The following is a 27747-nucleotide window of genomic DNA, read 5'->3' on the forward strand; positions in this document are numbered from 1 at the left end:
TTCGGCAGAATCTGCAGTGTAGGAGACTCCGACACAGAAGTGAACTGAGCCATAAATACAGATGGGATGACAGATCTTTCAATCTATAAACGTAGGTAGAAATGGAGCAAAAATGTGACACAGGAATGTGATGATTGGGATCTGATCAATGTATTTATGTGACACAGGAATGTGATTGGGATCTGATCAATGTATTTATGTGACACAGGAATGTGATTGGGATCTGATCAATGTATTTATGTGACACAGGAATGTGATTGGGATCTGATCAATGTATTTTCCCATTCCCACAATACAATGATAATAAATAGGATGACATCACTCTGTACATCTGTATATACTGTGACATCACACTACAGGTATTGAGTAATGACTAAGTCACAGTGCCGAAATGCAAGACCTTTTGAGTTTTGCTGTGATGTCACAGTATATGAAGATTGTGCAATGACGTCATAGAACAGGGATAATGTCACAGAGCAGGCAGAACAAATATAAGATAGCTAAGGACTAAGGACGAGTGTGATGTCACAGCTCGGGAATTAAGCGCACGGTATCATAATACATGTGACGTCACAGCACAGAGGTCATAGTGCAAGAGCGTCACTAGGGCCCCCTGTAACTTCTGCACCCCTAATCCCCCCTGCTTTCCAATAGTGACTCGTGCAATCAGTAAGACCGCTGTGTATACCCACAGAACACTATGCACTATACACCCTGCACTTACTGGTCCGCGCTCCGGCCGCACGAGCCTCTTCTAACTGCTCCAAAAAGTGGTTGAGAAAAGCGGCCTCGCTGCGTCTCCTAGCAACAGCGAACGCCGGATGTCCCGGCCAGGGAAGTCATGGTAACGCCAGAGCGCGTGAGGTGATTGGTCACAATATTGGAATTGCCTAGCGACGTTGTGGAAGGTGGTTAGTGCAGCGCCAGACTGAGAGTGTTTAGCGCGTATGGCGGGGGGTGCAGGACGGTGACTGCAGGGGACAAGGCGGGAGGGAAGATGGCGGGAAGTGCGGGGAGCTGAGGACATGTAGTGACTAGGGCGGACACCGTCCCGTGTAGTGTCATGAACACCAGGTACTTACCTCAGACACAGAGTCCTAGCCCTATGGACGCCTCGGTACCTCCACACTAGGTTACACCGCTCCGCTATAGTGACAGCAGCAGGACATGTGATAAGCTCCAGCCATGCATTGTATCAGGATATTCTCACACTTGGTCACCATAAAATTTGATATTTTATTAAATAAAACCACAAGGTATAAACACATATAACAATAAGTATTGAAGGAGGACCAATGAAACCAAATACAGACCAGTATGTGGGAGGCACAGATTAGAAAGAATCAATAAAGAATATCATATGCTGAGTTTCTATAAAAAAAAAGAAAAGTGTGGTGAAGAGAAAAACATTACTCCAAAAAATAGTAAAGAAGCCAAGAAGTGGTAGATATGATATAGTGAAGGGGTTTGGAACCAAGAAATGCACAAATACAAGACACATAATGTGAAGGAAGGAACGAAGCATGAATTATAACATAACAAATAATGAAATAAATGGCGTGCCTACACACTATACTGGTGCGCCCCACGCGCATTTCGTCATACATATTCTCGTCCCCTGACGATGCCAGTGTATGGCGAAACGCGCGTCAGGCGCACCAGTATAGTGGGTAGGCACGCCATTTATTTATTTATACTTATTGTTATATGTGTTTATACCTTGTGGTTTTATTTAATAAAATATCAAATCTTATGGTGATCCTGTCTCTTGACAATACTTTCTATTAGTCTTTTTTGGATTTTCACCTTATAACTAAGCCTTTTTTTTGCATTTTGTGTACATATGTTCACACTTGGCTATGACTAAGGGTGCATTCACACTACGTTTCCTGAAGCTTATTCTGATCGTAAAACACGTTCAGAATCAGCGGCGTATAAAGCAGCTCCATTCATTTCTATGGGAGCCGGCATACGAGCACTCCCCATAGAAATGAATTGGCTGCTTCTTTCAGTACGAGCAGTCCCATTGAAGTGAATGGGAAGTGCCGGCGTATACGGCAAGCTCTGCTTATGCCGAGCCGTACACACCGGCACTTCCCATTCACTTCAATGGGACTGCTCGCAGTGAAAGAAGCAGCCCATTCATTTCTATGGGGAGCGCTTGTATGCCGGCTCCCATAGAAATGAATGGAGCTGCTTTATACACCGCTTATTCTGAACGTGTTTTACGTTCAGAATAAGCTTCAGGAAACGTAGTGTGAATGCACCCTAAGAGGCAACACTGCCTCGAAACGCGTCAGCGGCAGCTATATGTTATGTAGGTCTCGTCTGATGTTTTGTCTTCATGGACTGGTATGAATTACATATTTTTTAAAAATATTCTCTATGCACTTTGGTGTCTACGCAATGTTTTTTAGAAACCAGAAATAAAAGCCATGTTTTAACTGAGCAATTTTCCGGTGCTGAATCCTTTCTTTTGTGAATACTGTTCTATTGCCCGATCCGGAGGGTGGATTCGTGCACCGGAGTGAAACATTTCCTTCACATATTATCAAGTGCGGTGGCTGTGGTCAAACTATGCTTTGTACGTTGGCAATCAACAATGCCTTTTCCAGCATGATGGAGCACCTTGCCATAAAGCAAAGGTGATAACTAAATGGCTCAGGGAACAAAACATAGAGATTTTAGGTCCATGGCCTGGAAACTCCCCAGATCTTAATCCCATTGAGAACTTGTGGTCAATCATCAAGAGAGAGGTGGACAAACAAAAACCTACAAATTCTGACAAAATGCAAGCATTGATTGTGCAAGAATGGACTGCTATCAGTCAGGATTTGGTCCAGAAGTTGATTGAGAGCATGCCAGGGAGAATTGCAGAGGTCCTGAAGAAGAAGGGTCAACATTGCAAATATTGACTTGCTGCATTAACTCATTCTAACTGTCAATATAAGCTTTTGTTACTCATAATATGATTGCAATTATATTTCTGTATGTGATAAAAACATCTGACAAACACACATAAAAAACAGAGGGCAGTAGATCATGTGAAAATAATGTATAAAATAATGTGTATAATATTTGTGTCATTCTCAAAACTTTTGGCCATGACTGTATAGTGTCTGTGCCATCTCCCATTCAGATGACTATGAGCAGAGCAGCAGTATGATGGCATCATCGCTGTACAGTGAGGGTAGATCATCAGTATAAGAAATTCCCTCAAGCCTGGAAATCCAGTTGAACCCCTTCTCTCTCTGTGCTGTACTATTGTGTCACAATGAGCGCATAGTTATTACATGGCACAGGAGATGGAATTGATTCATGGCTTTCAGGTCCTGGCTGTATTACAGAGCCAGGATCCCGTATTAGCTGCAGAAGTTGGAGAATGTTCCAGCTGCCACAGCTAAACCCCTCAGATGCCATGATCAATAGCAATCGCGACATCTGGGTGGGTAGGGGGTGAGATCACCCTCTTTTACCCCTCAGATATTCTGCTATGAGATTGCATGATCTGAGGGGTTGTCATGGCTGTTGATTGGCCTCCTGGTTGTCTTTCCCTATCATAAATTAAAAAAATAAATAAAATGATGTGGATAAAAAATAAACATTAGGTATCCCAGTATACATATAGGTCCATACAATCCACAAATAACATTACATATCCATATGGTGAACGACTTTAGAAACAAATATACTGCAATGTGCAAATTAATGTGTTTGTTACCTCACCTCTCTTCAAAATAACAATAAAAAAATGATACCAATCAAAACTACAACCCTGCCAAAAGAAACCTTTGGACTTTGATACAGTGATAGAGCGGATTGTGCTCACGCTAGGTATAGAGACTTGTTACAATAGAGAGGGACAGAATCCTTGACCTGAAGGACCGTGGTTTATCACTCCAGCAGATCGTCACACATCTAGACCGAGATATCAACACTGTTCAGGGTTTGGGGCGAACAATGATAAACTGGAATGACTACAAGGGATTTGTGGAGGTGAACCTCAGCACAGATGAATGGAAGGATGGCAGGTAGTATTGCAATCTGTACTGCAAGTGAAACTGGAAATCATATTCAAAGCCTAAGGTGGAAAACCGTGTTGACACAAATCATCAGAAGGCGTCTGCACGACATTTAGCTACGATCCAGATGTCCAGCTATAGCTGTTCCATTGACCTCTCACTTCCTAATAATTTGCATAGCCAAGTGTGTTCAGTGTGGCATAACCTTTAGACGACCATTAATAACCCCACTGATAGCATGCTAAGGAGTGTAAATGTATGTATCTCTGCAGGCTCACTCAATATTGAATAAATTGAGATGTTTTGAACATTTGCTTTCCATTTTGTTATCTTTTACATATCATTAACATGTATATTGATCCTGTGATGTCCATAAATTCAAGACTTTCCCTTCTTTGTGTAGCAAATTTATAAATCTTGTGTGATACTGTGATCATTCTGTCACAGATAATGGCAATGTTGCCTCAAAAATTAGACCAGACCGGCTGTGTAAAATGGACCAAGTTTATCTGTGTCCTACTCTGTATGATAAATTTGGTTTAGTTTGCTCCAAAAAACGTACTCCCTTGTGATGCCCAGCACTTGTGTATCATTGATAAGGGCCCCACAACCTTTATGTCCCACGGGCCAAGACCAATGGTCTGCTAATACATATTCTTTTATGTAGTTCTTCCCTTATTAGATGCACATTGTGATTGACACATAACAACAAGGTCTGATCATATCATTTATTGATGGGTTTGTGTGGTTGTTGCTGAGCCACAAAACAGGTTGTGCTTTTATTAGAGTCTTTCATAATGTGACAGTCTCCACAGCTCTGCGTCAGAGACGTGAAACACACTGGTGGAGCATCCGAATCTGTATATAGGAAAACACAGCAGATAAGCTTCACAGCTTTTCTCCTTTATTCACATTTCAATACAGCCACCGTGTTTGTGACAGGACAGTCATTTAATTCACAGTCGCCATCATCAATAACCAGTTCATGTACATTCATCATTTGGTTATTCAGTTTCCTTATTCTGACCCCAAGTCCTCCATCCCATCGTGTCATTGAGACTTCACAGTGATGGGACCAGACATTGTACACTACCGAGTTACAAGTGTTAACGGCTATACCCTGAGATCTACATCTTGTTTCAGGATTGAATGAGAGCTGTTGTTTATAGGTGATACATCCAGAAGTGCCGTTCAGGTGACATTGTACCTTGTTTCTACTTCTAACTATATTCCTCAGCACTTTCTTATATTGCATTAATAGACTACAGTATTCTGGAGCTGCTTGCTGATAAATATCGGGCTGCACCATTTAATATTATATGAGTTACCTACCTGCAAAATTCTCACTATTGTGACAGAGCTATGATTGAAAGGCTTTGTATGATGTTTGAAGGCAGCGGATTCAGGCACTATAAAATTATCACAGCAAGATCCTCTATAAACATCACTGTGTACAAGAAGAAACCCTCAGCCAGTTTAGAGTACATACACATTAGCGGGGTCCGTAACCAGTCCTTCACCTACAACAGTCACATTTCCTGGTTCAATAGGAAAAATGCCTGCAAATCAAGGAGCTGACAAATAAAAGGGATAATAGTGGTCGATAGGAGATTTACAGTATTTAGAACCTTTACACTTATCTAATACAGAAGGCAACCTACTGTATAATAATCAGATCTAAAGTCATACACTCCACTAGGTGTTAGGCTCCATTCTCACAGAGTAACACGCCGCTCATTTAGACACGTACACACGTGTCAGAGCGCGGCGCTTCAAGATAGATCCCATTGATTTCAATGGGTGCCGGCTTACACATGCTACACATTGAAATCAATGGGTTACAAAGCCTCCCATTGATTTCAATGTGTTACACCCGTAAGTCGACACCCATTGAAATCAATGGGATCTTTTTTGAAGCACCGCGCTCTGACACGTGTATATGTGTCTAAATGAGCGGCGCGTGACTCCGTGAGAACGGAGCCTTAAGCTAGCGTAAGTAAGCTTTTTGATCCTCAAAATCTAACATGCAAGGCTGTTTTCACACATTGAGGCTCAGGTGCATCGGTTATATTTTCAAGATGCAGATCAGCACAGCTTCCAAACTGACTGCAGATGAAAGCAGTTTGATTGTTGTCCTAAGACAGACTTTTATCACCTATCCACCCCTGGGACTCTCACTAACCACAACAATGTGGATCCCATGTCCTCTGATTAAGCGGAGCGACAGTCACACGTGTGCACTGCCTCTACATTCACAGTCTATGGGACTAAGGCCGGTTGCAGACGGCTGTCAAGTGGCGCATGTGACCGTGTAATTCACGGTCATGTGTATGGGCCCATAGAAATGGGCCACACTGATCTTGGCCACGGTCGTCTGCAACTGGCCAAAGATAGCCAAGTCTCCTACTTAGCTATCTCCGTCAGGACCACAGACATTAACAGAGCTGCAACATTGTTCTATTCAAAAAGGACATAGAGCCCACATTCTTGTGGTAAAACTCAAAAGGACCAGATACTTTTCCCCTATCCTATGGATACATGGGAAGCATTGATCTTGGACAACCAAATGTAATGGCTGTGCAGTTACGCAGCTAAACAGAATTTTACCGTACAGTCAGTTTGTAGCAGCAGCTGTCACTCTGGAAGCATTGATGGAAGGAGCAATCGTTTACTGTGCAAATAAAAACCACATTTCGGCCTCATGAACACAGCAGAGTTATGTACACAGATCCTATAGCAAGACATTCTAGAGTAGAATATTTCTGCAATAGGCATCTGACAACGCATTAACAATATGAATCTGACAAAATTACTGTATGAGATTGGAGACATACAGATGTTTCTATGGATGCTACATTATGGCACCATACCAGTTTACTAGGGTAATACTGTTGTGTACATGAGGCATCAGAAAGAGATGTGTGAACACAGTCTTGAGCTAGCCATAGACATCACATAGCTGTTGGTTGAATGAATGTTGGGCCAACAACTAGCACAACTGACACACATAATAGGAGGGGGGTATAAGCTGCCAGACCCCATTGGCACATCTTAACTTTAAGGGAAGCAGAAGATCAACAGGTTACAATTCAACCTGGGGCAGTTTTTTAACGTCCAGCTGGAGATGTCGGGGTTCTGCCAAGCCCATAGATTGTCAGCATTTCTGGATGGAATTAATGGAAATGGCTAATAAAATGTGAACATCTATGGCCAGCTTTGCTTTAGAGATGTAACCTATTGTTGGAAGACTGTCATTATGTAGCATTTACTAGCCATCAGGAAGTTAGTTCTGCCCCCTCATTTAGCTCCTGGATGAATTGCCATTATGGCTCTGTGCTAGTATAAGGTGCGCCACAGATTCTTTACTTCTCTGTATAGTGTGGCAAAAGTTCTATGTAAGAGGCCCCTGGTATAGTCCCGATTTTATATACTTGTCCACAGGTCCTTACACTGTTATATAGATATATAAAAATACAGCTGCAATAGTATTAGTATCTAGTCAAATGTCTAAAACTACTCTAGCTATTACACACTATAAGGGGTAGATTATAGTCCCGTGACTTCCAGTTGGGTCACATATGGAGTAGTTAACACATTAAAACCAGATGTATCAATAGTTACTTTAGTTACCTCACCATGTCTGTATAAAAAGGTAAATGTCTTCTCTTTATATACTTATAAAAATGGTTTATTATTTTAAAAACTGAATCCTAGTAATGCACGTTCTGCTTTTAGACGGAGTTGTTAAAAATTATTAGGCATTGAATCTTAATGGGTCAAGAAAGGAAAAAAAATAGACCTTACCAGAGATCCATTTTTTTCTGGTTGTATCTAATCCCAGTTAATAAAAGTAAATGATATGTATAGGTAGCACATTATGGAATTTATGGAATGGGATTTGATGTTAAAATTGCCCTCAGTCTCCTTTATATCTATATTGTTTGTATCAGCAGAAAGTGCTGCCTGCTGCATTTCTGACCCAGTTTCGATTTGCTTTCCATTAATAAACCCCAATGAATGACAACATATCACATCCCATTGGGATGAGAAGGGGAATCTGTGCGCTTGGTCCACTGCTAAGTCTGAAATTAAAACTGGAACCTTTTTGTACTACCAGACCATTATCCTTGTTCTCTTTATAGCTAACATGGACCTGCCTGCTTCATACATTACCTTATGTAAAGACATGTTCCTGTATATACACAGAAGCCTGTCAGGGGAGGGAGAGCCCTCTCCTCATGAGTACACTGGACTCAAAATGGGGCAACATATTAAGCTAACAGATCCGCTATTTTTGGTGATCATTCATCCAAAAGGGCAACTAAAAACCACTGTCGGGTCAGAGGTCCATGGTGTCTGCTACAAATATGCCGAACTACCGCATTTTAATAGATAAAAATAATTGTGTTTTGTATTATTTTTCAATAAATCATGTGGTTACATGAGTAAAGAAGTAAGGTTACAGATAAGACTGTTATACTGTTTTTTGGAGTGCTGGTCATATACTTACAATAGCACCCTCCAGACAAAAAGTGTCTGATATTCAGGAGATGCAGAGTAGACTATGGAATCGCTCATGCACACAGCAAAGCCATGCATGGACCCTGTATAATGTAATAAAGAGTCCCTATGGGTCCGTATTAGAGAGAATTCACACTGCATTTTCAGTGTACACTTTAGAAAAGGTGTGAACAGATGTAGCAAATGTTAAAGGGATCCTATCATTTAAACGCAATTCTTTCTGCCTATCACGTAGGAATAGCCTTAAGAAATGCTATTCTTCTCCTACCTTTAGATGTCTTCTCCGGGCCGCTGTTCCGTAGAAATCCCGTTTTTTGTCGGTATGCAAATTAGTTCCCTTGCAGAACTGGGGGCGGGCCCCAGTGCTCATACAGGACTGGGGGCGTCCCCAATGCTGTGAGAGAACTCTCAAACGCCACCTCCATCTTCTTCAGGAACGGGTCTTCTTCGTGTCTTTTTCCGGGGATTGGCTTCAAACTTCTAGGCCTAGGGCAAAGTCGACTGCGCATGCCCACAGGCCACAAGAAAATGGACATTTACAATACTGTGTAAGCGGCCATATTGTTGTGGCCAGCAGGCATGCACAGTCGGCTTTTCCCTAGGCATAGAAGTTTGAAGCCAACCCCCGGAAGAAGACGCGAAGAAGACCCGTAACTGAAGAAGATGGAGGCGGCGCTGGAGATTTCTCTTGCAGCACTGGGGATGCCCCTTGTTTGAGCGCTGGGGCCCATCCGCAGTGCTGCGAGAGAACTCATTTGCATATCGCCGAAAACCAGGATTTCTACGTAGCGGTGGTCCGGAGAAGAAATCTAAAGGTAGAAGAAGAATAGCCTTTCTCAAGGCTATTTCTACGTGATAGGCAGAAAAAAAATTGATTTTAACTGATAGGATCCCTTTAACCTCACTCAGCAAATAGTGACATATTATCTAATTCAAGTTAATGTTTGCTAGAACTGTACATACAAATGTATTCATAGGCCTCAATTAACCCAGTGGAGACCTAAGAACATCCTATTGGACCTTTGTTAGGCCAGTATTCTATGCAGAGGTATCTGGTAAAAAAAACAAACAAACCATATACCATATGGTATATGGTTTTTTTTTCAACATAGGACCCTATGATGCCATAGTTTGGCTATATAGAAGCATCCAACAAGTATATAATGGTAAATCCTTCCAACAATATACCTCTGACATACACTGCAAACACTGTGTGAAGTCACTTTTACATAGCTGTGAGCTCTCTGTGCTGTTGTATGTGCACATCATATACTCTAGAAACATTACGCCAGATTTACTAATACTGTCGAAAAGTAACACAATGCAAAGCGAGACTATACAGTCTTAAAATGTGCCAGATTTACCATGTTTATAATGCTGAATGATATTATGGAGTATTTCTAGGCTGTCTAATCGTACTTTACACCACCGATTGGCACAATTTCTCTATTTTAGATACAGTATTGCATCATAGGCCTCGTTCCTTTTAAGTCAGTCTCTTGTTGATCCGGTTTTCCAAAGTATCTAAAAACATGATAAAATGTGGTGCAAGGGAGTAGACCTGCCATAGAAAATGCTAACCAAATTTTTCATCAAAAACTGGTACTTTGCTTTACACCACATTTATTAACTATCTTAGACATTTTCTGTGCCTTGTCTGACAATGGGGCTTACCGAAAAGAGGGGCAGGGCTTGAGATGCAACTATGTGTGCTAAAAAAAAGTGCCAAAATGGCACTTTTTTTTTTTCTTTTAACTAAACTAAGCCAACTTATAGGTGGTGTAAAGTTAGATTAGACAGTCTGAAGCTGTACTAGTTATCATCCAGCATTAGTGACTGTGATAAATGTGACCCTGTTTACATGACTCTTTTGACAGTTTTAGTAAATCTGCCCCATTGTTTTTAGCGCAGGACACCACCATACTGTGGTATCATATTATGGATTTGTACAACATAGAACTGGCAATAAAGCAAGGTGCATGAGGCTTAGCTTACGCAGCATATATCCTTACCACTACCAAATAAAAAAAATAAGTAAAGCATTTGGAACATTGCCTTGAGATAAAGTCATGCAATGTTATAAAGTATCGTTAAAATCATTGATATTAATAGCCCAGACTTACAAGGCAGAGCTGTCCTATGGGGTATCACTTCACCCTGATCTACTTACAACATGGACAGAATTGCCTAGTAAAAGAGGGCCAAGATCTTTGGAAAAGTGTCAATAAAAGTGCACTAGTCAATTAAAAAACAAAGTGATGTTATTACACAGTGATCTTATTTGTAACTGAATACTGGACCCATCACTTAGTCTAGAAAGTGTTCAAGAATTGTACAAATGGCCGCTGTAAGATTTGCGATTTCCTTGCCTCCCATACTTATAATTTGTTAACAAGAATATACATATGCATCTAATGTACATAAATAAATTATATAGCTAAGAGTACCTTCATTTCCTAAGCTTTGCTCAAAGTCTAAGATTGTACTTGTGAAAGATTGACTTCAGAACTAGAGGAAAACCCTTATTGAACAAAGCCCAAGTATATATATATATATATATATTTATACATTTATGTATGTACGTGTATATAGCAAATGTTAAAATAAACAGCAATAAAATAAATATTCTTATTTCTCAACTCTTATTAGCTGATAAAAAAAAGAAATTCCAATGTTGTAAAACAAAAATCTTTAGAAAATACACTTCAGATCCCTGTTCCCCTTTGATTTTCCCGCTCAGATGTGGTTATTTTGGCATGTGTTTTGGTTTGTGTTTCTGCTTTGTTCACATTGGAAGTCGGCTCTTGCCGCCTGTTCCTGAGCGTTAAAGAGTCTTCGCCTGGTCTATGCAGCCCCCTTTATCGGGGGTGATGAGATCTGTAAGCTATTTTTGTCAAAAAATATCAGGACATTTAGACCAGTCTTGCTTTTCCTTGCACTCCCAGTATCCTCCTTTATAAACACACATGAGCTCATTGGTGTATGGATCGACCTTCCTTTCAAACCACAATGGCTGATATCCTTCATAGTCATTACCTGAAAAGCAAATTTACAAGCAAATGAAAAAACATAAGTAACAGACTTATAAAAGGAATTTGAGAAGATATAAACCAGTCAGCAATAACATTAAAAGCTCCTGCCTTATATTGTGTAGCCCCCCTCCTTGCTGCAAAACAGCTCTAAATCCAACAAGGGCGTTGACTCAAGAACACATGTAAAGGTTTTCTATACTGTTTGGCTTCAAGACAATAGCAGAAGATCTTGACATTTGTGGAAGAAGTGTGGCCTCCGCCAATCCCGCTAAGTCCAAAACTTGATCGCTTTGTCAAGCTCTTTAAACCGTTCCGTAACACATTTACACTGAAGAAAGACGCCTTATCCCGTTAAAGGAGGCCCCTGCTATTGGTGAATGTGTTGGACTTGAAGACATGTACTAGACCTGCAGCAATGTTTAAGTGGTCTCAAATAACATCTACATAAACGCCAGGACCCAAGGTATCCCAGAAGAGCATGCCTCCTTCCCTTGGTGCATCCTGGCTTCATCTCTTCCACAGGTGAGGAAAGCATAAGCATCACAGGATCCAGATGATTCATATGTAAAAGATACCGTGATTTATTAGATCAGGCCACGTTCTTACTTGACTTCATGGTCTACAAGCCCATTGTATGTGTATTGGGTGGTGTACAGGGGTCAGATGACACTCTGAGCTCTTAGTACATCTCAGCTTGATACATAGTACCTGTGTGGTCTGGTCCCTTTCTATCACAAACAGAATGATTTTTGGCAGCAATTTTGTGCTACAATATCTCTTCTGTGGGATTGAAGTAAGAGGGAGAGCCGTAGCTCCAGAAAAGCATAAATTAGCATAGGAGGAACCTTGACCAAGTCACTAGGACCATTTTGGGAACACCCAAAAGACCTGCCAGTTCAGAGGTACTCTCTGACCCAGTGTACAGCAATCACAATTTGGTCCTTGTCAAAGTTGCTCAGGTCCTTACACTTGCCTTTTCTTTTGCTTCCAACATACTGACTTTAAGAACTGACTACTTGCTGCCTAATATAGTCTCTTGACAGTTGTCATTCACTTCACTTGTCAGTAGGTTTAATAAAATGGCTGATCAGTTTATACAAATATGTAATTGGTAAAGTGAGAATATATGTACCGTACATCAGAGCAGCTAGTAAAGACTGCCATTTAAATCACTGTATTTACCACAAGACATTGCATATACAATAGGCAGCTTGGAAGTATGTATGTAGTATGGCCGCCCATTATATGTAATAAAGTGGTCTGTGCTTGCTACACCTAGAACTAACAGAAATGATTTCAGGAATAGTGGGGGCTAGAGAACAAACTGCGTTGGAGTCCTGTTACTTGGGTCACATGAGACACTGTTTGTACAAGGTTGGTGTCAGGACTTGTGGCCCTATGACTACCATTTTGGGGGCCCTTTCAGTATGTATTATTACAACAACTTGTGTGGTACGTTCTCTTCAAAAATATTTTAGTGCATTCTTTACATGAACATAGACAAGACCTGTATACCTTCTTCTAAAGCCTCCACCGCCTCTGCCTCTCTCCTCCTTCTAACAGCTCTCTGTTTTTCCTCTAGTCGCTGCTTCTCTGCATTGGCTTCATCCCACTTGCCATTCTCCATTAATCGCTGGTCTGGTCGTTGCCGGCTATCGGTGGGAGCGGTGCTGTCATCAGCTTCATTTAGTGTAAGGGCAAGTTCAGAAAAGAAATACATATTTTCTGCATTTTCACTGTTAAAAAAGAAAGAAAACAATTGTTTTGAATTTTCAGAATTTAAAGAAATTTAGAACTCAATGATTGGAACTTGTTATAATATGGAAGTAAATCCAGAATATTTTAGAAGTCTGACACTTATCATGACTCATTGATGCCCGATTGTTGTATATGAATAAAAATACATTCTTCTTGAAAAACTTTTTTTTAGAACTACATCTGTGTCAAATAAAAATTGAGTTTCTGTATATCAAACGATTCATGACTTGGTTCTAGAATACTGTAGTAGTCTAGTTCAGACCCATTGCCTTCGTCCCTGTTCTGCCAAATACAGCTAGATCAGCAGAATCGGGGAGAAAAAACTCCCAAGCCAGTTCTGGAGCTTGTAGGCTCACAAGCTCAGGGCACTTTCATTGTATGTACTCCACTCCCCAGCACCTTCCACTCTCTTCGCCTGCTCTGGATGCACCGCTTGACCTGAAGCAGGTGAAGAGAGTGCGACATTACAGTGTGTAGGGGCACATTAGGGGGAAATTATAATGTGTGCGGCGACTGCTGGGGGGATATTAAGCTATGTAGGGCCACTGCTGGGAGATATTAAACTGTATAGGGCCCCTGATTGGGTTAATTAACAGTAAATTTGTATACACAAATTTGCCCGGACAAATTTGAGGCCCCTGGTATAGTTTGTTTGCTTCCGCAGTTAAAATCCCTGAAAGTAACCCTCCACTGTTCACACTCCCGCATTATCCCACAGGATATGATGCCTTATCCGAGTGTAATCTAATATGTCCAGGCACCATCTGCACATAAAAGGACACTGACTAGTGATAGCTCATATAGCTTTATTTATATGTGTAATGAAAATAACCTTTATCACAAAAACAGCTGGACCCTCTACCTCATAGATTGTAAGCTCTTGAAAGCAGGGCCTTCAATCCCATTGCATGAATTGATTTATTACTCTGTCTCATTTTTTTTTCTGTACTTGAAACTCACAATTTGTGAAGTGCTGCAGAATATGTTGGCACCATATAAATAAAATGTATTATTGTATGAAGAGAATTTTGCTTCACTACATCTGACAAATGTAATAATGAAAAACAAATTGTGAACATAACCTTAAAGAAACTGCCATTAGTAGAAGTATATTTTACACTTCCGTAAGCGACCTTTGCTGCGAGTTAGATATGGTATTTTTGCAAATGTAAATTGCTCTACAATTTGCATCAATGTTTATTGCCAATGTAGAGAAGAACCTTTTCTGGCATGAAAGGTTAATGAAATCTCTCTGCATGCAGGTCAGTCAATTCATCTGGAGAATTAGAGAAGCATTGATCTAACCCATTGCTGCGGAAATCAATAATGTGTCACTTTTCATAGGGCAAATTAAATAACTGAGACTTTGGCCAATCCAAGCGCAGTTTATATTGTGCATTGAATGGTTGCTGTGGGCAGCCAAGGGTTTTCGCATATCTGCCCCTATCCACCAAGTTGGGTCTCGGTCCCCACCAACTACAGTGTTTCAGTATGGGGTACAACTGTCCATGCGGATAAGCCAATGTGCTTGTGTGAACAATGAAGAGGATTGTAAACTAACAGCCTGATCGAACAGCAATGTAATAAATTATGGCCTGGAAATTTCAGGAAGACAAGCTCACTGTTGTATTCTTCTTTTATAAGACAGGCCACATATAAAAAATGTCTAGCCCTCCTTCTATGAAGGCTACTTTCACTTGTGTATATCCGGTTCTTAGCTCTTCATACTGTGCTGTGGAGACTTACGGTAGCGGGTATTTTTTCCATAATAGTTTTGGAGGGAGGGTCTGGTACACTGTCTTCTGTTTCCCTTCTGCGCTACCATTGCCTTGACTGCTCTGCACAATCTTTGCACACTCCATCTTTTCATCCCATGTTCCAGACAGGACGTAATGTGCTTTTCCATTTGCATCTGTCACCACTCCAGTGACCTATAGGAGATTAAGGGTAAAAGTCATTTCCAACATATTCTTTTTTAGAGAATTTGTAAGTTATACAAAACATGGCTCAAACGTCCGGGTGTTTGATAAATCCAGGCATGACACGTGAATAGGCAAATGATTTGTATTTGCTTCATATATATATATATATATATATATATATATATATATATATATATATATATATAATATTGGCATATGATTTTAACAAAATAAGCACGGAGGAAATATTTATTGCTATGTATCCTCAGTAAAAGACTGAACAGTTTCCTGTGCAGAGCAATCTTTGCATGTTTCAAGCTAAGGCCCCACAGGGCCTCCCGCAGCAAAAGAGCAAAAATTATACCTATGGGGAAACTGCCGGCGTTTCTGTAGGCATAACTGACATGTTGCGATTTCCAAAACGGCAACGGTTCTGGAAATCGTGGTGAATCCCATCCACTTTGCCCTGTCTGTAAAATGCTGCGATTTTTTCCCATACCATTTATGCCACGTGGGGCTCCGGCCTAAAGAGGTTTTCTGGTACTTTGATATGACTGGAACAATGAAGGGGACTGGATCTTACATGAGATGGTAAACCTTTTTGCAATAGCTACCTTTTAATACCACACAAAACAGGCCTCCAGCCAACCATATACATTGCGTGGCAGTCAAATGTACATGAGAGAATTCAGCCAACTAGTATGGCCAGCTTTAAAGGGGTATTCCCATGTACATAATCATATCTATGTTTGTAGATAATTAAAAGTTAAACATTTTTGCAAATATAAGTAATTAAAAATTCTACAAAGTTTTAAAGATTTTCTCTAACTTTCTTAGTGGTGAGAGTCTGTTGTCTTGATCGGTTGCCAATGGATACGACCACTAATGCAGAAACTTTCTATGGTCTGGGTCTTGTCAGGAACCCAGCTATGATTTTCTTAGGGTCAGTTCACACGTGAGCAAAGGGGAGGTTTTTGACAGTGGATTTCGCTTCAAAAACCACCCCTTTACAATGGTGGTCTATGCTGACCGCCGGGCTTCTTTTTTCTGCTAGCGGCGGGCTGCTGCTAGCGGAGAAAAGAAGTGACATGTCCTTTCTTCAGGCGGAAGCCACGGCACGCTGGACCGCGGCTTCCGCCTAGCGGCCGCACCCTCCTGTATCGGCTCGTTCATTTGAGCCGACATAGGAGGGGAAAGCCGTGACTGCGATGGTCGTGGCAGGCGGGTTTTGACCAGAGAGAGACGTGGCTCGCCACGTCTCTCTCTGTGTCAAAACCCGCGCGGACCACCCAACGTGTGAACTAGCCCTTATTGTAGCTGTGTTATCAGGCAGGGACACTACATGTATCAGAAGATGTACCGGCCACAATAAGGAAATCATGGCTGATTTTCTGACCTTAGAAAGTTCCTACATTCATGGTCGTATCCACTGGCAACCGATGAAGACAACAGACTGTGACCACAAGATATATATACGTCATGGGTCGCATGGGGATGTATGGAGCGAGCTCACACGCTGAGCTCGCTCCATACACGGCAGATGCCGGCTGTATCATACAGCCAGGACCTGCCAATAACAGCAGCGGTCGGTGCCCGAGCCGATCGCTGCTGTTAACCCTTTACACACTGCGGTCAAACGCGACCGCAGCGTGTAAACAGCGCAGGCGGCATGGGCGCCGCCATGTTTCGCCGATCGCCGCCCTCCTGAACGTCACAAGAGGGCGGTGATCGGTTGCTATGACAGCCGGAAGCCTATTGAAGGCTTCCAGGCTTGTCTCTGCACTAGATCTATTAGACGATGCCAGAGGCATCGTCTAATAGAAGTGCTGCGATTTTGCTATTCACTGCAATACTGTAGTATTGCAGTGAATAGTATGAGCGATCAGACCCCCTAGGTTTCAAGGTACCTAAGGGGTCTAATCATAAATGTAACAGAAGAAAAAAAAAAGTTTTTAAAAGTATTAAAAAAATAAAAAAAATATAAAAGTTCAAATCACCCCCCTTTCCCTAGATTAGCTATAAAATTAATTAAAGAACATTAAACATAACATATTAGGCTCCAAAATGCCCGAACTATTAGAATATTAAAACATTTATCCCGTACTGCGAACGGCGTAGCGGCAAAAAAAATAAAAACAGCCAAAAAGCGTTTTTTTCAACACTTTGCCTCCTATTAAAAATTGAATAAAAAGTGATCAAACCATCAGATCTTTCCCCAAATGGTATCAATAGAAACGTCATCTTGTCCCGCATAAAAAGACACCACAACCAGCTCCATACATGGAAATATGAAAAAGTTACAGGTGTTAGAACATGATGACACAAATTTTTTTTTCTATTTTGCAAAGTTTATCATTTTTTTAAAAGTATCAAAACATTTCAAATACTATATAAATTTGGTATCACCGCGTTCGTACTGACACGTAGAACACAGGTAACATGTCATTTGTACCAAACAGTGAACGCTGTAAAAATTAAACCCTTAAGAAAATGGCGCAAATGCATTTTTTCTCCAATTGCACCTCATTCTGAATTTTTTTCCAGCTTCCCAGTACATTGCAAAGCATATTGAATGATGCCATTACAAAGTACAATTTGTCCCGCAAACAATAAGCCATCATGTGACTCTGTGAACTGAAAAATGAAAAAGTTATGGCTCTTGAAATGTGAGGAGGGAAAAACGAAAATGCGAAACCAAAAAATGGCCTGGTCCTTAAGGGGTTAAATATGGATATTGACATGGAACAAAAAAAAAACAAAAACAAAATGTAAACATAAAAACTTGGTAAATTTCCAATGATACAATCCCTTTAAGCCCAGGAAACACGGCATATAGCATTAATATCTAGCATACAGCACATAAAGGCTACAATTGCTTACTTGATAATGGCCCCATGCACATAGGGCAATCTTGACCAGAAAATCCAGTCCATATATGAGCCAGATTTCCCAACCCCAATCCAGTCAGGAGCCTGGGGCTCCTTGTATCATAATGATTCTTGTCGTCCTTGCCTGCCTACAGCTTCACTATCCCGACTGTATATAGTATGGACAGTGAAGTCGCAGGCAGGTAGGGACTTCCAACATCAAAGGAAATCCTGTTGATGATCTGGTCCAAATTTCCCCATGTGCATGGGGCCTCATGCAACTTCAGTTTATACAGGATCAATAAATCAGAAGATCAGTAAGAATATACCAAAGTGCAAAAGTAATCATTTAAAGACTTGAGACGTGTACTCAATATTCAGAAATCTGTCGTTTATGTCCCAGGGTGACTTTCATTATGATCTCCTACAGGAATACATGTGTTAAATGGCAGCCCACCTCTGGCTACAGGAGGGAACTGGCTTGTACAAAGCATGAACTTTTCATGCTCAGCAAGAAAACAGACTGCTGAGAAATATATGTACCTTCTTTCATCCAGGAGGCAGCGCTCAGCATGGAACCATTGTGAGAACGCTTACCGAAGGAGCAGAACAGAGGGGGCTTACACTGCGCACCATGATTTCTATTCTACATTAATGAAATACACTACTGATTTATAAAGTACAGCAACCTAAAATTAGAAAATGTTCACATTGCACTGTAGTTTTTCTACCTAGAAGAAAAATATAACTTGACCAAATCTATATTATACTTCAGGATGCTTTACTGTTTAGAGATGTGTGGGGACTCATCTCAGGTGGATAGAGTACCCCACTGCTGTCACCTTCCGGAGCGAATGAATACAACATTACCCAACTTAAGCATGGATATAACACATTAAAGGGGTTGTTTAGTTACAGACAACCTCCTCTATATTGGTGCTACTCTAACAAAGCACCTCTCTGCTCTGAGCCATAGTAGGTAGTACCATGCAGGCCTCCTCTATCATGTCCATTAACAAGGCACGTAGACTGGGCTTATCGTGGCGATACATAGTAACAATCTATACAGCTGAAGAAAGACATCTATCCACCCGGCTCAGCCAATTATCCTGCAACGTTGATTCAGAGAAAAAAAAACCCAAAAACATGAAGTAGAAGCCAATTTTCCTTAACTTAGAAAAACAATTCTTTCAAAGTTCCAAATACATCAATCAGAATAAACCCCTGGCTAAACAATACTGCTGAAGAAATCTAGTAACTACAGTGTTGGCCAAAAGTATTGGCACCCCTGCAATTCTGTCAGATAATACTCATTTATTTCCAGAAAATGATTGCAATCACAAATTCTTTGGTATTATTATCTTCATTTAATTTGTCATCAATGGAAAACCACAAAAAGAATTGTCAAAAAGCCAAATTGGATATAATTCCACACCAAACATAAAAAAGGGGTGGACAAAAGTATTGGCCCAGTTTGAAAAATCATGTGATGCTTCTCTAATTTGTGTAATTAACAGCACCTGTTACTTACCTGAGGCACCTAACAGGTGGTGGCAATAACTAAATCACACTTGCAGCCAGTTGAGATGGATTAAAATTGACTCAACCTCTGTCCTGTGTCCTTGCTTGTACCACATTGAGCATGGAGAAAAGAAAGAAGACCAAAGAACTGTCTGAGGACTTGAGAAGCAAATTTGTGAGGAAGCATGAGCAATCGCAAGGCTACAAGTCCATCTCCAAAGACCTGAATGTTCCTGTGTCTACCGTGCGCAGTGTCATCAAGAAGTTTAAAGCCCATGGCACTGTGGTTAACCTCCTTAGATGTGGACGGAAAAGAAAAATTGACCAGAGATTTCAACGCAAGATTGTGCGGATGGTGGATAAAGAACCTCGACTAACATCCAAACAAGTTCAAGCTGCCCTGCAGTCCGAGGGTACAACAGTGTCAACCCGTACTATCCAGAGGCATCTGAATAAAAAGGGACTGTATGGTAGGATACCCAGGAAGATCCCACTTCTTACCCAGAGACATAAAAAAGCCAGGCTGGAGTTTGCCAAAACTTACCCGAGAAAGCCAAAAACGTTTTGGAAGAATGTTCTCTGGTCAGATGAGACAAAAGTAGAGCTTTTTGGGAAAAGGCATCAACAGAGTTTACAGGGAAAAAATAAAAAAAAGAGGCCTTCAAAGAAAAAAACATGGTCCCTACAGTCAAACATGGCGGAGGTTCCCTGATGTTTTGGTGTTGCTTTGCTGCCTCTGGCACTGGACTGCTTGACCGTGTGCATGGCATTATGAAGTCTGAAGACTACCAACAAATTTTGCAGCATAATGTAGGGCCCAGTGTGAGAAAGCTGGGTCTCCTCAGAGGTCATGGGTCTTCCAGCAAGGACAATGACTCAAAACACACTTCAGAAAGCACTAGAAAATGGTTTGAGAGAAAGCACTGGAGACTTCTAAAGTGGCCAGCAATGAGTCCAGACCTGAATCCCATAGAACACCTGTGGAGAGATCTCTTGATGGCAGTTTGGAGAAGGCCCCCTTCACATCTCAGGGACCTGGAGCAGTTTGCCAAAGAAGAATGGTCTAAAATTCCAGCAGAGCATTGTAAGAAACTCATTGATGGTTACCGGAAGCGGTTGTTCGCGGTTATTTTGTCTAAAGGTTGTGCTTACCAAGTGTTAGGCTGAGGGTGCCAATACTTTTGTCCGGCCCATTTTTGGAGTTTTGTGTAAAATGATCAATGATTTGACTTTTTATTTCATTCTCTTTTGTGTTTTTTCATTGCAAGCAAAAGAAATGAAGATATTAATACCAAAGAGCTTGCGCTTGCAATCATTTTCTGGAAGAAAACGAGTATTATCTGACAGAATTGCAGGGGTGCCAATACTTTTGGCCAACACTAGCCTGTAATATCACTATGCTGAGAAAAGCAATGTAGGTCTCTATTAAACTCTTACTGAGATTACAATCACAGCTGGTTCTGGTGGAAAGTGCCATAGTCTCACTGCTCTTACAGTAAAGAATCCTCTTCTGTGTTTGTGTAAAACTTTTAGACCCCATGCATACAAATAAGTGTGCATCCGATTTGGGGGTCTAGTTTACAGCAGAGTGCAGTTAGATGACACTTAGTAACATCCAAGTGTCATCTGAATATGTTACGTGATGCATTCACGTCTATGGGGGCTTCCATTCCAATGACACGTAGAAGAGTAGAACAGGTGCTATTCTGCTCTGTCATCAGAGAGGATCAGAAGACTTCATAAAGCGAGTGCATCATGGAATGCACTCAGGAACATCCGAGTGTCATCCAACTGCATTTTGCTACAAACTCCACCTCATATCAGATGCACACTCGGTCATGTGGATGGGGTCTTAAATCTGCAAGGAGAAATCTAGTTATTAATTTTGCAATTAATCTTTATAAAGCAATTGTCTGTATACATTATAAGGCTTAAGCATTAAATAAAACCTAGTAATACAGAGGTGTTACCTACAGTGCATAATCAGATTCTATGGACCATTTCTCTAAGGCAATGCAAAAATATGATTACTACCTATGGTAAATGTCCCAAAGATACATGAAATGGGAACCTGTGGATTTGTCATTGTATTACTTTCTTCCCAGTAAGCATAATTTGTGAACTGGTCACATAGAGGACCTTTCACCAAGTCCAGATTTTTCCATACTTCAACAGGTACATCTTCCCTCATTCTGCCTCTTTTTTTCCTAGAAGTTGATGCACCGAACATCATATTAAGCTTTCTACTTTCAGGTAGGCAGTCCCAGGCTGTCTGCTCCAATCCAGGACCACATACCCGACATCAGAAAACCTAATTAGTATATTACATGCTGAAATTATCAACAGCTATTGCTCAGGAACTGTGAGTGCTATAGAAAAAAAACAAAAACTGCGCTGTAATAAGTGGAGTGGCAACCTATTGAATGATGCAACAAGTTGGTGGAGATGGTGAAAGGTCCCCTTTAACGACTTGCAATTTGGGCTACCGAAATGTAACCTTTATATTCTTTTGGAAATAAACTTTTTTGCAACTGGAAGTAATCAAAAGTTACTCTGAATATTATCCCATGGTTCTTTGTGACCTTTGCCATTGCTATAAAGACTGGGATATTTGTGGGACTGCCGATGAGCAGCATTTCCACACTCAAATTCACACACAGTTTGCAGTCTACAATGTCATGCCAGACATTTTTATTATAGTGTTTTTTTTCTTTCTTTACACAAGCCACTGTGGAAACGTCAATTGGGTCAGAAACATTAGTCCACGCACACAGTCATTACCTTTCTTGCAATGTCCCTTGAGAAGTAGCTATAAGGGGTGAATTTCAGCTGGCATTTGTCCTTGGTTTTATAATTCGTAATTTCTATATCTCCAGACTATAGGGAAAAACAAAGAGAAAAACAATGAAGTAATACTCTTGAACAGTCAAAGGCAAAAGAAAAAAAATGTCATTTTCAAAGCTGTAATACAATACTAGTAGTCCATGTCAAGCGGAGAAAACCATCAAGTCTGGTATCACAGACGCTTCTTATAGGAGAACTGGTTGTGGCAGATTTATCTTTTATGAGGCAAATGACAGATGTTATTCTGAGGCTGAGTGACTGGGCGACATTCCAAAAATGTGCAATTTCAGCTTTATCTCAGATTTTCTTGATATTTTCCAAAACCTGTGTATTAGGCTGGTTTCACATTAACCAAGTTTCGGACGTAAATCTGGCTGTCTCCCGACTTAGTGTACAGGCCGGAAAATCCGACACACATACAGACCTAGTCTCATGTCTGAGAGTCAGTAGTGTGAAACCAGCTTTATATGTATTAGGATGTACATTTTATGTGATTGTGACATGATAATGCAATAAACTTATTAATAACTGACTTCTGCTACAGTCTATATCTTATGGGATGAGCCAGAGATCTAGATTTGGCGTTATGGAATCAGAGTTGATATCAGTTTTAGGTGGAGTTGGATTAAATATCATACATTAAAAGCGGCTCTATCATTGGGAAAAGTCATTTTTAACTAATCACATCCTTGCATAGCCTTTAGAAAGGCTATTCCACACCTACCTTTAGTATGTAAATTGCCTCAGTGGTTTTTGAATAAGCCTGTTGTTACTCGTATGCTAAATAATCTTTTAGTGCACCCCGGAAGTCTCTTTGTGCACCCTCTGCTATTCATTCCTATGTATGTGTATAGCACAGGCTGCTGCTGATGACTTCCTGCTTCCTGCTCGCACACACACATAGGAGAGAATAGCAGAGAGCTGTGCTGTTGCGAACTTCCTGTGCTGGCTGGAAGATAATTAGCATATGAATAAAAACAGGCTCATTCAAAAATCACTTAGGCAATTTACATACTAAAGGTAGGTGTGGAATAGACTTTCTAAAGGCTATGCAAGGATGTGATTAGTTAAAAATGACTTTTCCAATGCTAGAGCTCCTTTAATATTATATGATTAAAAAATTAAATACAGAGCTTGTTGCAGAATGACGTTTCTGTTTAGAAATGTTAATCATATAAATAGATGTTGTATCAATCTAAGGCCCCTATGTAAAAACCTAATATAGTTCATTTCTTCCAGAGCTTTCTTCCTCTTCTTGGACATTTGTTGAAGGTTCTCATAAGAAACTTCTATCACTTCCAGCAAAGCTCTTATTTTATAACCTACTAAAACCCCCAGAATAATCTAAGACAACCAGGGAAGGGAGAATGAATGCCAAATATAACCAAACTTATTATGTTCCTCCTCAAAGAATATATACATAGCGTAGACTCACATATTATATTAAGGCAATACAAAACAGCTAAAAAAATATTTTAGACAGAGATCACAGCTTTTATATGTATGTGTATGCAATTCAATATTGAATTAAAGCAATAAGCAATACAACCAGATCATGTTCACATATAAGTAGAGCTATAATGAACTCATATACATACACCCATAATGAATCAGAAACTAAGTAAACTGTAACCTTTAACCTTAGATCCAAGCACATGTTTTGCTCCCTCAGCTTCTTCTGTAAGTCATGAAATTATGGACTTACGCCCAAACATAGAAATTTCTCATTGAACCTTACCTGGTCTATCCAGAGCTTTCCTACAATGATGTTGTGCACGGTGGAGGTGACCTTTTTCCACACATAATGGTTCCCACTGGAAAGAAACTCCAAGTGGATATCCCCTGTGACATACACAAATGTGACAGAATACAAAGGAGACATTGGTTTGGTCATTAACTATGTATAGTATGATAAAACACAGTAATGTTACAGCCAGAAAAGGCTAAAAGAAAGCGTACGCTATTCTTTATAGAGATTTGAAATCATGAAGGGACGGGTTCAATGGGTTCCTTTTTCTAATGGAACCTATTGAAGTCAATGGGAAGCTTTTTTTTCAGCACTGAAATTCCACACCAAATTCCTCACTATTTTCCTCTGTGTGAATGGACCCTAAGGGTATGTTCATATGGCTGAATTCAAAGCGGATTCTATTTCAAATTTAGCTCCAAATTCCACCTGCAATCTGCCTTCCATTCATTTCAATGAGAGGACCACACAGAATTTTTTCTCTTCTAGCTGAATTTTCAGCTAGCAGAAAAAATAAGCACCATGCTCGATCTTCACACAGATGACAATTATTGAAGGGAGGAAGAAAAATTCAGCTTCAAATTCCCAGATGTCTACTGTATTCATTTAATGGGTTATTCCCATTGTAGCATATGCCATAAATGTCTGATACTGGAATCTGTATCTATCTCCAGAATGGCCAGATCTATTCTTTTACTGCCTCACCTGATTCTCTTTCTGGACATAGTTGTGAGACCCAGAGGAGGACTTGGATTTATCAAGTATTTAAAGGGATCCTATCTCTCAGACACATTTTTTTCTAGGTACCACATCGGAATAGCCTTAAGAAAGGCTATTCTTCTCCGCACCGCTGTTCGCCTACAATCTCGGTTCTTGTCGATATGCAAATTAGCTCTTTTGCAGCACTGGGGGCAGGCCCCAGCACTCAGACAGCACTGGGGGCGTCCCCAATGCTGCAAGAGAACTCTCTCCAGCGCCACCTCCATCTTCTTCAGCAGCTTCATCTTCAGTCTCTTCTTCCGGCAGTGGCTTGTAACTTCTAGTTAATACTTCTTGCACAGTATTTTAAGCGGCCATTTTCTCGTGGCCTGTGGGCATGCGCAGTCTTCTCTGTCCAAGGCCCGAGGTCTCTCCAGGTCTCTCCAGCGCCACCTCCATCTTCTTCAGCAGCTTCATCTTCAGTCTCTTCAGGCCCGAGGTCTCTCCAGGTCTCTCCAGCGCCACCTCCATCTTCTTCAGCAGCTTCATCTTCAGTCTCTTCTTCCGGCAGTGGCTTGTAACTTCTAGTTAATACTTCTTGCACAGTATTTTAAGCGGCCATTTTCTCGTGGCCTGTGGGCATGCGCAGTCTTCTCTGTCCAAGGCCCGAGGCCTAGAAGTTACAAGCCACCGTCAGAAGAAGAGGCTGAAGATGACGCTGCTGAAGAAGATGGAGGCGGTGCTGGAGAGAATTTTCTCGCAGCATTGGGGGCGCTCCAGTGCTGTCTGAGCGCTTGGGCCCGCCCCCAGTGCTGCGAGAGAGCTAATTTGCATACCGACAAGAAGCAGGATTGCAGGCGAACGGCAGCGCGGAGAAGACGACGAAAGGTAGGAGAAGAATAGCCTTTCTTAAGGCTATTCCGACATAGTACTGAGTGATAGGATCCATTTAAGGCAAAACCTATAAATATTCATAAATGTCTAATATGGGAATAGCCCTTATGCCTGACTAGAACTATCTTCCAGATGTATGTTGGGACCACTATTGATATCAGCCATTTAACATCACCGCAAAGCATACAGTGTGGGACTATTTTAACGTATTTAGAGATGTTTAAGTTTCCACCTCTAGTACCAGAGTATGAGTTCCTTTACCCTTACCTAATGGCATTATAGAGAGATATTTGCCCCTGAATTTACTGGCAATGGTGATTTCCTGCCACAGACTCCATCCATTCCTGGAGTAGACATGATGAGCAGCAGCTGGAGGGTGATGACTGACCTGATGGGGCAAACACAAAAATATATGACGTTCCCCTAAAGTTTTGATCTATAAAGGATATTACAGTGAAGACCTGCATCACACAGATCAAAGAAATCTGTTTCTGAATTTTACATACAGTAAGTCACATTGAATTACACAGTTCTTCTAACATTATTAATAGGTATCAAAATGCATGATAACCATGACAGCCGCTAACCTTTTATTACTTAACAAATTCTACAAGACTGACCATGAATGTATTCATTGAAAAGGGGCTGCCCAAATGCCTTATGCCTGCTCTAGAGGACCTGGTCTGACCATGTACTAAATTGGTGCCTATTCATTTGATATGCCACTGCAACTTCTCTTAGTAATAATAGCTAATTTGGGGGTTCCCGAATGTCATTTTCAAGTTGTTGTGGTGAGACAACCCCTATAAAAGCTATCCCAAGATATTATTATATTGTAGTGTATCTTCCTTGCAGGTATAAATAAGCATACACCCTCTAAGACAATGCTTACAGACTGGCCAGACACATTAGATAGCTCAAGGCTAACAGCAATCTCACCTACATACATGCATGCTTGGCACAGCGTGGCATGGGAGAATGTCTGAATGTACTGAATGTCTATCCTAACATGGAATTTCCATTCCATCTTAGGCTAGACATGTGTTTTATAGATTGTAAGCCTGCAGGTTTACAATCTATAAAATTAAGATTGGCGGGGATTAGACTGATGGAACCCAAAAATCATCTGTTTACCTGAGCATGCAGTGAGCTGTGCCCTCCGGGAAGTAGCAGATATGAAAGGTCCTGATGACCAGACACCTTTGTTGATATAAAACTGACGGCATATCTGAATAAAGACCATTATAATCAAATCTTTTCAGGGTTCTTTATTCACAGATGCATAACTGTAATTTCTTCACTTTTATTTCTGAATAAATTATTGAAGCAAAGACAAGTCTCCTTAGCTGGGATAACATAGGCTAAGGAGTCATTGCATAAGGTGGATTGTGGCCCTAAATTGGTTTTCTAAAGGCTTTCTGAGAAGACATGAAGGTGTCTAGGACATAATCTTTTTCAATCAGCCATTGTGAATTTAGGTAGACTAGAGAAGCCCTGACTGCAAGCTAAATGGAATTTTAGTGTAATTTAACTCGTTTTCATCTGCAGGTTCATTTTAGCTAAGGAAGCATGAGTACAAACCTGTACTGTATAGTGTAACATTTTATCAGCCTATAGTGATCAGGACGAGACTCACAAACATACAATGTAGGCATAAAGCATGTCGTTGTATGGAAAGAAAAATATGTTTAATAAAGCTGTGTTTACATATAGTACAACTATTTCATGCCTTAAACACTTAAGGGGGTATTCACACTACTGCTGCTGTCTGCCCCGGGGTTTACGTCCTAAATTCCGAGGAAACTGGACAGGGGACGGCCTGCTGGCAGTCAGCTTTAAACCCATCTGAATGCGTTTTTAAAGGTGACCGCCAATGTCCGTATGTAGCCTCTCTGCTTGGAAACCGTTCTTTTTTGCTTG

General features: G+C 40.8%; 1 protein-coding gene across 4 annotated transcripts in view; it reads right to left on the reverse strand.

Annotated features, from left to right (window-relative positions):
* Positions 1-4678: 4678 nt before the first annotated feature.
* OSBP2 (oxysterol binding protein 2) overlaps positions 4679-27747 on the reverse strand; it is a 219053-nt gene continuing 195984 nt past the window's right edge. For all 4 annotated transcript variants that reach the window (XM_075272643.1, XM_075272652.1, XM_075272669.1 and 1 more), the window contains 6 exons: positions 26095-26215; positions 24226-24329; positions 22425-22520; positions 15080-15264; positions 13091-13311; positions 4679-11579 (listed from right to left, as the gene is read on the reverse strand). In XM_075272643.1, coding sequence (XP_075128744.1) covers positions 11437-11579; positions 13091-13311; positions 15080-15264; positions 22425-22520; positions 24226-24329; positions 26095-26215 — 870 coding nt within the window. In that variant the 3' untranslated portion in view covers positions 4679-11436. The remainder of the gene's footprint in view (positions 11580-13090; positions 13312-15079; positions 15265-22424; positions 22521-24225; positions 24330-26094; positions 26216-27747) is intronic.

The sequence above is a fragment of the Leptodactylus fuscus genome, chromosome 1, assembly GCF_031893055.1.
Source record: "Leptodactylus fuscus isolate aLepFus1 chromosome 1, aLepFus1.hap2, whole genome shotgun sequence".
NCBI classification, from domain to species: domain Eukaryota; kingdom Metazoa; phylum Chordata; class Amphibia; order Anura; family Leptodactylidae; genus Leptodactylus; species Leptodactylus fuscus.